General features: G+C 30.3%; 1 protein-coding gene across 1 annotated transcript; it reads right to left on the bottom strand.

Annotated features, from left to right (window-relative positions):
- Window positions 1-385: 385 nt before the first annotated feature.
- LOC106464471 (spindle and kinetochore-associated protein 2-like) lies at window positions 386-6,294 on the bottom strand. Its single transcript, XM_022392194.1, has 4 exons — window positions 6,101-6,294; window positions 3,837-3,917; window positions 1,343-1,438; window positions 386-875 (listed from the first exon to the last, which is right to left on the bottom strand). The coding sequence occupies exons 1-4, from the start codon at window positions 6,131-6,133 to the stop codon at window positions 774-776; spliced, it is 312 nt and encodes a 103-aa protein (XP_022247902.1). The 5' UTR covers window positions 6,134-6,294; the 3' UTR covers window positions 386-773.
- Window positions 6,295-13,109: the final 6,815 nt, after the last annotated feature.

Here is a 13,109-nt window from a genome sequence, read left to right as displayed (position 1 = left end):
CAGTGAAACCAAACCAACCCTAAGTTAATAAAGTGGACATAGATCATTTACCCTTACATGAGAGTGAAACATACCGAGAAAGGAGGCTGAGTTTGAAGTTCACTGAGGACGACCGGGTGACCCTAGTTGAAACATGTAGAGATGATGTAAATTACATCTGATCAGGTTGTTAACCACAAAATGGAAATATTTTACAGTGAAAAAACATGAGGAAGTAACAAAAGTATCTGTAAACAACTTGAAACTTGTTAACACTGTCATCAAGAATGTTACTCCCTTTCAATGAAAGACATCAAACCACGATTTCACTTTCTTTCATGTAAGAAATATAAAACTGTGTAATGTAGAATAAACACCTTGATCGATAGAAAATCTAAACATTAAGTTATCCTTAGTACTTGGAATTTATTAAACAATATTCCTTCAGCACACTGTACATATAATCTAGTTTATACTGACGGTTCTTTCTGTCACTATGTTAACCACCTTTCTCTTGTACAAAATATAACAACAAATTAATTTCTCATATTAGACACAGTTTGAAAAGTAATGTTTATAATTTAATTCTCCCTCTAAAACAACAGTAGAAAGCTAAAAAAACCTAATGTAATGAAAAAGTATTAATCTGTGTATTTTCAATGATTGATGTCAAATATACATATGTATATGGAATTTATCTTGTTCAAACTTACCATGATATTTTATGAACCAGGTACTTTTAATTCAATCATAAATACACTGTAGATTTAGCCTAAATATTATCTGCACACAGTTTAGGATTTTTTATGAACTTCATCCACTATTGATTTCTGCTGGACTATCTCAAGTTTCTCACAGACAGACTTTAGATGATCCTGAAGATTTTCTATAGCTTCCTAAACAAAAAATAATAAATTTGATGCCCATCTTTCAAAAAAATCCAAGTCAATTTTTTAAATTTCAATATTTGTATACATAGAAAAACAAAATGATGCAATCATAACCTTTGTGTTATGTAACAAGAATATACTCAAGTCTTCTAATTCTTATTACACATTGCCATGTCTAATCTGAGACAACAAGCATAGTATTCAGAAATAGGCTTCTTTTTTACGCACCATATGGTCAAATTATAACTTCTTGTAAACTCTGAAGAAGAGCATTTTTTCATTATCACAGTGGAAAAATTCTAAACTTTCATGTTTTCTCAAAGCAAATATTTTAATCCACAACAAATGACAACCCAGTAAAAGATTATAATGTTTGTTCTGTGGAGTCTTAACAATATGTTGGCCAAATGATGAAAAGACTGTAACCTCTTTTGTAATGAAAAAAATACACAGTAATAAAAAGTCAGATTTACCTTTTGTTTCTTTTCTGTTTCATGGATCTCTTTTACTAAAGTTGAAAATTCTTTTTTGATTTCCTGAATGTTGTGTATCATCTTGACAGGGTTAGGCTACAAGACAGAACAAAATAAACTCTGAAAATAATATTTTCAACTTAAAACACCATTTCATGATGATAGAGGTTTTGCTGTCTTTCAAGTTGTATGAATGATACAGATCTATGGTAAAAATACTAATACATTCAATGGCTATTTGTATGTGTTGTTTTTATTAAGTGTTTGTTTTAGAATAAAGCCACATTGGGCTACCTGCTATGTCCACAGTGGGGAATAAAAACCCAGATTTTAGAGTTGTAAGTTTGTAACCTTCCCACTGTCTCAACAGGGGGCATTATTAATAGACTGATCAAAGGATAACTATACAGATAAGAACTGAAAAGTAACTTTAAAATTAATGAACTCAATTCTATATAAAAACTGACAAAATCTCATAAATCAATACACAACAGTGGGAGCACACCAGTATACAATATATAATTCTCTCAAACAATGGCAAGTGGCAACTGAAAATTAGTTTTCAACCCTGACATCAAAGATGAATGATTCCCTGAATTTACTGTTTAGACAGAGAAAGTAATATTTGAGTCTGTATAAAGGAATAAAATAAATCGTACAGAAAAATGTATATTTGTGGAAGACTTGACTTTTCAAAAAGATGAAAATATCATTCTTCTAACTGTACATAAACAATACATAACCTGATACACTAATGATGAAAGTGCCAGTTCTAGGAACAAGCCTCTGACTACTGGTGTTTAATATTCAAGTCCTTTCAAGTTACTGTTTTAAGCATTTATATCTCTTCAGAAATCAAATAATAGCATCATATTCACATCTTTTAAACCAAGAATCCTTCTACTAGCATTCTTCTCCACTAACTCAAAGGCAGTATGCTTATTTTCATAAAACAATACATTAACACAGTAGTTTAAGATATATAAAATGAATTAATGCATCTTTGCTCTTCAATTCCTCTGTAAATGAACCTCTGTATCTTCTCTATCACCCACAGTCAAAACAACAAAAACGAATAGACTAATGTAATTCTTTAATGCTCTGCGGCAATTTAAATTTTTTACAGGATTTGAGCCCAAGATCTCTTACTCGCCAAGAGCATGCACTGCCAACGTAGCTAAAGAGTTAACCAACTGAAATTGCTGGCAAGGAACTTTGTAATAACTCAAAACTACCACACACTCCCATCCTGTCCAAAATATAGAGAATTCAAGATTTTCATTTCAATGCTCAGGTTCTTATCACAAAACCAGAAAGTTAACTGAAACTCACCAATGTCTCTGAGAATTTTTAAATTTTACCACAATCACTTGAAAATTCAAATTATCAAGAATAGAAGATAAATGTAAGCATTAAGTATATATAATATAAACTACCTAGAATTAGGCATACACCACTTTAAGGTTGGTTGTTTCTCTACATGTACCCTATTCACAAAAATAATGAAAGTGGTAAGGATGTATATATTGAAGAACACTGGCATTTTATAAGAATATTTCCTTCATCACTAATAGTGTCACTACATACTACTGTTCAACTTTCAACACACATAAGGGATGTTTGTTTCTAATGCCATCTTTAAGCAGATCAAAAGCAACAAGTCTATTGGAGCTGTATCGGGAAACTTAAGTGTGTGTGTGTATTTAAATAGGATTACTGTAATTCCAGTTTTGTCAGATGCCCTCTCAGGAAAACAGCCAATTATTTCAAGTTATGACTTGTGACCTTTTAGCTCGTGAGTATTTGTCAACTTCAAATCCTTGTTTATTATATTGATAATGGTACCAGGAGATATACTCAGCTTCACTGCAATATTTTTTGGGGTCAGATGGTGTATTTCCTTTTGTAATTATAGCCTTCACAGTGTGGATTAGAGTGTTGAACTAAATGGCTTGGTGTGTGGTTTTGAAGTCCATTACTGTCCTCATTTCTCTCCTGTGCAAGTTTTTTCACTTTAGCGGAGAACACTAAAGGCTCGTTTCTTTGAAATGTTACGTTCTTTGGCTCTACGCCATTTAGTAATCTTGTTGGAGGAATAGCCTTTCTCAAAAATTAAAAAAAGAGTTGTGTCAAATTTCTTCAACCAGAAGTTCATCCTAGTAGAATTATTCAATCAATTACATCCTATATTTAATGTGTCGTCGCCCGTGGTGCCACATCTCACACATATGGTAACATGCCACTGCACTACCATGTGCAAGTTATTCTTATAAAGTGTGAGTAAACAATTGTATTCATGAAAATCTATATCAATAATTGTGACAAAAAACGTTTTCCTACTATTTGTCTACTTTGCTGTCTTTTATTAACCTATGTCAGAAGAAATGTCAAATTAGACAAAATGGTGCTAATAAATGAGTTAGTAACAAAACTTTCTAAAAACATTTATATTCCATAAGTAAATGTGTTAGTTTATTGAAACAAATAAACTTACCTCCCTATTATCTGTAATCTGTGCAAGTTCGTTCTCCAATTTACATTCAATAAAGTTCAAGTCTGACTCAGCTTTGTTGAACTATGCATAAGAGAAGTAAATTATAAACTGTCAACCATAAATCAATATATATATACAATAAAAACTGTAAATCACAAATCAATATATAATAAAAGGAAAAGTATGTTATACACTGTTGACCACAGATAAATATATATAATAAAAGAAAAAGTATGTTATAAACTGTAAACCATAAACCAATATATATATATATATATATACAATAAAACTAGTAATACACAAATACAGTATATATATACAATAAAAACTAGTACAACCAAAAATACAATATATACAATAAAAGGAAAAGTACATTATAAACTGTCAACCATAAATCAATATATACAATAAAAGTTAAAGTACATTATAAACTGTCAACCATAAATCAATATATACAATAAAAGTTAAAGTACATTATAAACTGTCAACCATAAATCCATATATACAATAAAAGTTAAAGTACATTATAAACTGTCAACCATAAATCAATATATACAATAAAAGGAAAAGTACATTATAAACTGTCAACCGTAAATCAATATATACAATAAAAGTTAAAGTACACAATACACTAGTAGAGAGAAATATATTATGGACAACTGAACAATACTGCATAATAAATGCACTTTAAAACTTTTTAAGAGTTTAAATTATAAAACCATTTTTGCTGAAGTATACATGTAGCATAATTTTCAACTAAACTTAATAAACTGATATCAACGTGTTTGGGGCAAAATACCTGAATCATTTTTTTTAGAATAATGAGAGCAAACAAAATTAACAAATGGACTGTCAGCTTTTGGTATAGTTACTCCCGAGTTTCAAACTCTAACAAAACAAGCTGAAATATCAAGACTTTACTTCTCAAGAGGTTTTTACTTGAAAATGATATACCCTTTTACTACATTTATTGGCTGCAGTCCAGTAAATATAAAGTAGTTAGACAATATATGAACCTTTTCATTAGCCCCATTCTTCAATACTTCATGTTTACCTACAAATATTTTGATCCACTTTTGTTTTCATTATAACAAAAATATCAGATTCACACTACACTTTAGTAAAAAGAGTAAGACTTACAACCTAATCTTATGTGTACAATAATATTAATAACTTAATATTCAAAATACAGAGATCTAGCTGCAGCCAGTCTTAAGCTAAATTTCACTTTTCACTATTATTACTAAATACCCTTGAGAATTTAATTTTAGATAATTTAAGTATAAAATTTCCAGATGTCCCAGTTTTATTTCTTCTGTCCCAATCAGAAACATTAATAGCATTAAATTCTCCCAGTTTCTCCGTACGTTAAATTGAATATGATATGCACGTTTTGTCATTATAAGTTTCCTTTAAATTTTACTTGGATAATCACCCAATGTATCCAGATCACATATTACAGTATTCCCTCCTTTCTGCTACATTTTATTAACCTACACTGTCACTGGGCAGCTGCAGGAATTGAAATTTTAAAAACTACCTAACCATGAAAGAGAAAATGAAGCACCAGTTTTCTTTTGAGTAGGTTCATCATTCAAGATAACTTAGGTGTATTATTTATTCTTTGTTATTTTTAAATACGTAAGCTTTTAACAAATTTTGTTTGTCTGTGGTTTTCTAATGTGATGTAATAAACATAAGTTTATTTAGTAAATGTTAAACAGTGTTACTGTAACAGTTTCAGAGCTATTACATTGTCACTCACAATGGGGGTAGGAAGGAGTCCCAATTTTTCACTCTGGAAAAATGATAACCCTAGTTATGCATAATGTTAAAACTTTGGATCTAGAATCAGCCTTATCCCGACTAATAAAAAATAAAGGTAATTGTACAATTTGGCTTCGAAATGCAACTTCTAAACTAGCATGTAGTTAGGCCTGCCAATACTAGTAGTTTTAGTGGTATTTTAGAAGTTAGGGTCCATTGTTTAATACAATGGTAATTGTAATACTAAGGTAATAATTCTCTATTATTAATAATAATAATGTTATAATTATTAACACTAACAGTAATAATAATAACACTGACTTCTAGTTCTAAGTGTAATAATAATAAAGTGATATTACTTAAAACATAGTAATCAGTCTTTATTACGTAATGAAATTTATTTCATATACGTTATAACGAGAATGCGAGTTTAAACTATTTAAAGATGTAAACTAATTATTTAACAATGAGTTATCGTAGTTTCTTTAAATTCTTACTAATGCTTCCAACTTCTCCACTGTAGCTTCCATGTTTTTCGTAGTCGTTTACGGTAAGCATGTACTAAACACCAAAAAGGATGAGAATTTACTTCTTAAACTAAATATAAAACTTATTTTATTGTATTGATATTATATTTTTTTCTAATAAAGTGATGAGTATAAGCCTTCAAACTTGCCGCTGAGCTCGAGCCAACATAAAGAGGGCGTTACGAAAATGAACTTGTGTATATATATATATATATATTCCTTTTCGGAGGGAAACTTTACTTCCCTCTCTACATTTTAAACAGGGTGTGTTGAAGTCAACACATTCTGGTTCTAACTTTGCTTCTTGTCCACGTTTTTGGTGTTTTGAACGCACGCACAGAAAAGAACCCAACTCTTATGATCTATGACGAACATCATTGATATTTTTATAACTGTTTATAACAAAAATCAACTGTAAGTTATAAAGACATACTATATTGGTGTAATCAAATTAATTATACAATATAATTTCAAGTGTTTTTAAATATAAATGTTATGTTAAACACCTTTACTAATACAATATAAATAAGTTGGAGGTATGCGTGTGCTGAATTATTGTAATAATTGCAATAGTTTTTATGAATTATCTTATGAATCACGATTCTTACACATTTTACAACTCTGATGTACTGAAATATCATCGTCCATTTATTCTGCATCCAGTATCTTTCGAAACCACACCGCTTATTTCATTATCACATTTTTTTATCACCTAGTTACAAGACCTAAATGTATTTCAAGGAAAATAAGGTTCGTTCCGCTTGATACATTGTGTTATTGTAGGAATACTATACGTTTTCTACATTTTATTTTGATGTAAATTTTTAAAATTGTTCGTTTATTCTGAGTCTATGCAGTTTTTGCATAGTACATGGTCCAGAAAACCACTGACTTCAGTCTATCTGTCTTTGTTGTTCACTACAGATAACGCCTGTTTTACTCACAACAGATATTGCTGTAAAGCTGCATATTTTGTAGTCAACAGCAGTGTCCTTCATAGGTGGGACACATGGTATCTCGAGGTCACAACTCCCCTTGTGTTGAATGAAAATGACCATCAAGTAAAAAGTGCTAGTCGCATCGGTAAATCCGACGTTTTCCGTTTTATTAAGTAAGAAACATTAGATTTAAACACTATACTACAAAAGTGACGGGAAATCCTCTAGAGAAAAAAGCCAGTTTGTAAATTCTCCAGTTCAATGAGAAATAATTGTTTAATGTCCAGAAAGTAAGTACGCACACTGTGTTTTGTATGGAGGATAAATAAAGATTGTTTCCATTTTGTATTACACATTGTGTCCAGTATGTTCATTTCTTTGCTTGAACTCAATCCATTTAGTTAAATTTACCATTTTTCGTACTTCATCTTACCGTCATCTAGACCTGTCTAATACTCTATGCAGAAATAAGGTGAATCTGAGAACATATGCCACCTTTATTTATTTCCTTACTTTTAACAACTGAAGATGAGTTGATTAAGTCAAAAATAACATTATTAGGGATACTAGTAACAAAACCTAATACATCAACAAGAAGTCATGGCTAAATTTAATAACCAACATGAGCCGGGCGTGGCCTAATAGTTAATGTGTGTGTCAGGCTTTCAGAATATTATAAAAGTGAAAGTCAATCCTGTTATGTTATTCAAAGATGTGAATAAAGTCATTGTGGGAATTTGTACCATTAACTGACTGCCTTTCTCTCTGATCAGTAATTCAAAATTAGGAACAATCATCCCTACATCCTAAGAGTCTTAATTTCACACTTGACCGTTTAGCCCAAGTGCACATAAGATGCTGTTCAGTCTGAAAGTTCCAATGTCAATATTCAGCACGGACCGTCGATGTGTACAATTTGACTCTGATAAAATTGTAAAGCGACGAGTTAGGCAACTCTAACATTAAGAGTTACACACATAAAGATAAGTTCAAATAATAATAAAAAAAAGTCAGTGTGTGATATGTTTGCAAAAATGAACATCAAATAATGGAAGGTAATACTAATACTCTAAGATATGAAGACTAACTAATTTTTAGACTAAGTGAATATTAAATAAAATATAGTATTATTATTAAATGCTAAGATGTACTCTAAGATGTGAAACTGTTGCACTAATAATGAGATTAAATTGATATTTAAATTAGTTATAAACAACACTAGATTTTTTTTTTGGGGGGGGGAGAGAAAAAAGGTACTGAATCCCTGTTGACGGTTGGAAATTTTGTTTTGGGGAATAACAGTTCTAATGTATTGATGCTACTATTTGGGATGTGACTGGGAGTAATATGTTGTTGAATATATTACTCAAATATCAATTCATTGTGTCATTGAAACAGCCTTAAATTTAATTATATTATTTTCACGTTTAGACAAAAGCACACACAATTTAAAACAGGTTTTTGATCTCTGATCCAGCAGAAATGAGGCACCGGATATACAAGGGCTGTTATTAAAACTTGACATAGTTTTTCACTTACACTGAACCTCGACTTCTCTATTATTTTCATGAATTACCTTGTGCCTTTTCGTTTTAAAAACGTTTAACTAAGGTATGTATGTGTGTTAAATACAGACATTTAACAATAAATTAACTGCGACTTTAGTCACTACAGGAATCAGGATTGATCTCGCTATAAAATAAATCAAGTTTTATGTGTTCAGTTTACTTGCATGAATACTATAAACTCCCTCTGGTGAACAGTAATATTACTAGGGAAGTAAACATCTATACTTATAACAGTAAAAAAATTGTTTGTCTGTCTGTTTGGTCTTTGGACCAATCTCAACAAAATTTGTTAGGTTGTTATGTTGGACCATATGGTATGTTATAAGACAGTTATTACCCACAGCAAAAATGGTTTGTTTAGTTATTAACTCTATAGTCTTGGGCCAATTTTTATTCCTAAAATTTTTCGTTTTTTTCTTGAAATTTTTGTTTTTGGAAAATTTTGAGTTCTTCCATTAAAAATGTCAAATTAAACATTCACATTTTTACCAGGATTGTAAGGCTCTGACTTTGTGCTTTGATGACAGGGCAACATCTGAAAACGGCTTGCTTTTCAAATGGTCAATTCTATGTTTAGTGTTCAAGAGTAGAACTATCAAGGTAACTTTTTATTTTGGTCCAGGAAGGAGGATGAACTTCTAACGTGGTCTATCAAGAAGCATTCAGAGTATCAACAGACACTGAGGCTATAGAGATGGATTAGTAAAGTAAATTGTGTGTGAAATAAATTATGCGTATAAATACACAATCTTGATTTATTAGTTGAGCCCTACATTCAATCCTTTTTCCATTGGACGAGTACCTCAGCTCATAAACTATAAAATGACAGGTAAAATACAAATCATCAATGTATAAAGGCTCCCAGTTTATGTCATAGTTAAAGGCCAAGTTGTTTACAGCTAATAAGTACATATTCTTGAAGTCAATTACACAGTAATATGAGTTATCTCTACATTTCATACATTATTTTCTTATCAAAGTTAAATTTGTAGTATTTTTTTTTCACACCCACTGGCTCTTTAAGTATACACCTTAAGTTTATAATAAAGGTAGAAAAAAAGATCTTGTATTACTCAATTTGCTAGAGGAAGTCTTATCAAACTAATGATGCAATTGTAAAATGTTTCAAAGACAATTATTTCTGTCAAATGTTTTTTGTCTGCTTGCTTGCTTACTTAACAATTGATTGTTGATATTTGCAATATAGTATATTTGTACTGAAAGCTCATCATTGCTAAAGCTGGATAGATTCCAAACTGTCCAATTGAAATCAAGAAGTGACTGAAGATAATACATGCAGAACACCCCATATAATAATGTAAGTTCTTTACTTCGAAGATAATAATGTATAGGAAGCACATGTATGTAAACATATCCATTCATGACTTTGTTACTGTTAAGCACCTTTGGCTGGATAGTTTACAGTGACGAGTTTAACATAAAAACAGTATTAAACTAGTATGAACATTAAGTCTGTTACCCAATTGTTAATTTTACCAGTGTTTCCTGACATACATGGTTAAAAAAGAAAAAATGTCAAAGGCTTTATCAACTTTCTTTATTAAGGTTGGGAAAAAAGATATAACGTTCTTTTTTACCTCAGGTTGATTAAAATATTCAACCTCTTGGTAAGTCTGCATGAAATAACTTTTGGCTGTTCATAATGTAATATAAACTTTGTATTATTATAAGTTTACTGGTACAAAGATGCTCATCTGGGATTTTCCTTCATTAGTTCTTTGTCAGGGATAACGTTTCTTATGTCTTCATTAATTCACAAGTCCTAAAAACACTTGTTAACTAAACAATATAATACCCAAACACAATCATTTAACATCATTAAAAACAGTTATATTATCAGAAAAATGAAAACTTATATAACAAACTGTGATCCTTTCTGATTATTTCACTTCTATAAAATGTGTCAAAAGATTTTGTGCTATGTGAAATTCTGTTTTTGTTGCATTTTGTGCATTAGGAATGTAACATGCAATAATTATAAGGAAGGTATTCCTCTGCTAATGCTCAAGACATTGTACAGCAAAAAAGTTTTTAATATTCTAAAACCTTCAACCTCATTATTCAAACAATTAGGATAAGTTATTGAAATAAGTTTAGTGTCTGACACAAGCAAAAAAAATCAGTCATCCTTATTCTCTTTATATTGAATCTATAATTACTGTAGAATCAACACAATAACTTCTGAAAGTTGGAATTAATTTTATAATTGTCTCTCATAAAAAAACTCATATTAATAAAATCATAATCTCTGAGGAATTAGATACTTCTGTGCAGATGTACAAATTATTTAATTCATCTATAATCTTGCAACATTAAAAGTTTCAACCTTCAGGAAATGCAGAATGTTTCATTTTGTGCAGAAAATTGCAAGTACATTGTTGTTAACAGCACAATATTAAAAAAACATCTTTTACCCATCGTTTGCAAGCTCACAAATTTTACTTTTTAAAAAGACAAAAATGAAATTAAAATCTATTGATGTCTAAAATAATTCAAGATACAATTTCAAAATATTTACAAAAACTTAAAAGAGTTTTATTGCTCCTAACAGAGACGAAAGTTAATAAAGCAAATGTCAGTTTACCATTAACTCTCATAATACAATCTGCTATGTGTAGAAAACTTGATAAATGAAACATAACTCAAACTAATGTCTTTTAATTTACAAATTTTTAATGGAGAGAACAAAAACTTGTTTGTTTTTAATACTGAGAACCATTCCTGGCTTTAAACATCTCACTGGCTGGTGGTGCTGTCTTAAATACATAACAAAGAAAAAGCATTCGAGGCTTAATCTACCTTTGTAAATCGCGAATGTTTTCAGTAACATAGCTCTATAATAACAGTGAACACAAAACAATTCAACCTTATAATTCTACAAAGTCACATTATATTAAATTAATAAGCAGAATTACTTCATAAACTGAAATATCCATGCATAAAAACACAAAAATTTCATGTTTATAACTCATGATTTACGAAAACCAGCAACTCAGGATATAATTGCCTACTTCTATCTAGCGTTATTATTATATACACACACATATTTGAAAGTCAGGTAAAAAGCTGTAGCATATTATATGCACACACACATATTTAAAAGTCAGGTAAAAAGCTGTAGCATATTTTTCTGGAACTAGACACTGTAACAAACAAACAAAAGTATTTTAATAAGAGTGGTTATTTGATTAACACCAAGTTAGATTTTTGAAATGTCCGTAAAAGTAATCCAACATGTATATAGGAATTTCAAGAATAGCTAGCATTGATGCTACTAATTTATTCTTGTGAATTATTCAGCCAGACTGTTTAAAATACTAAAAAGTAAATTGAAACCCAATCAAGATAGCTGTTTTGAAAATCCAGGAGTGAAAAATAAGTATTTTTAGTAAAGGAACTATACACATGATTAATACTAAAAAACTCGCATAGATATACATCATTATAATACAAAGTACACACACACTAGCAGATTGAAGTCCCTGAAAACTCTGCAGAACTTAACCACAAAGTTGCTTTTATTCTTAATGAGTACTTTTAATAACACTATCACAAAAAATGTAACTGCAATCAGTAACTGAAGTTTCCTTAACAACTGTGAGTTAAGCAGTGTTTGAAACATTAAATTATATTTAAATCGTAGATAAAAAACTTGGTTTGTTTTAGATAGTTGCACAAAGCTACAAGAGAGCTATCTCCACTAGCCATCCCTAATTTTGAACTGATCGACTAGAGGGAAGGCAGCTAGTCGTCAGCATCTACTGCCAACTCTTGGGATATTATGATCAAATAGCAGGATTTGACCATCGTTCATATAATGTGCCCATTGCCCAAAACTGTGGCAACAGGATGCAAGGACCCTTGAGTCCACAGTCTTTCTCATTGACCACTAGGCTATGCCTGACCCTGAAGAGTAAAAGAACAAATTATGTATCCATTTAAACAGTTTTCCACACTAACAAAATTTCATAAAAAACAAATCTTTATCAATGTTGAATAAAACTTTCAGAAGCTTTTCTTTCAATGGTCTTTATAACAAAAGTTTATATCTAAACTTTAGTTACTATTTCTTAGATTCAGTAGAACTTTTTATCAGTCAGTATCCAGAATAAATTACTACTTAATTTAATATTAACACTAACTTGAAAAAACTCAATATCTAAGTGATCATCACTATATATACATCTGTAATGTTAGTAAAAAACAAATAATCAGAGTAGAAATATCCTTACTATTTGGTCATACTTTCTACATAATAAATGGTAGCTATGACAAGAAGTTCATTTCTTGTAGAGGTCTTAAGAAACATTTCTTCACTAATAAGCATTTTTATCACTACTGTCATTAAGCTAGTCTTGCCATTTTGTGGGGTCAATGTTTGTAATTCCTCCAACTTGTATCAGCATCTGTTTGAACAAGCTTCATGCACAAATACATTTCTAAAGGAAAGTG

This window comes from Limulus polyphemus, unplaced genomic scaffold, assembly GCF_000517525.1.
Source record: "Limulus polyphemus unplaced genomic scaffold, Limulus_polyphemus-2.1.2 Scaffold1661, whole genome shotgun sequence".
In the NCBI taxonomy this organism is placed as follows: domain Eukaryota; kingdom Metazoa; phylum Arthropoda; class Merostomata; order Xiphosura; family Limulidae; genus Limulus; species Limulus polyphemus.
The sequence above is the reverse complement of the archived record's forward strand: the minus strand, read 5'-3'. Positions and strand labels throughout refer to the sequence as shown.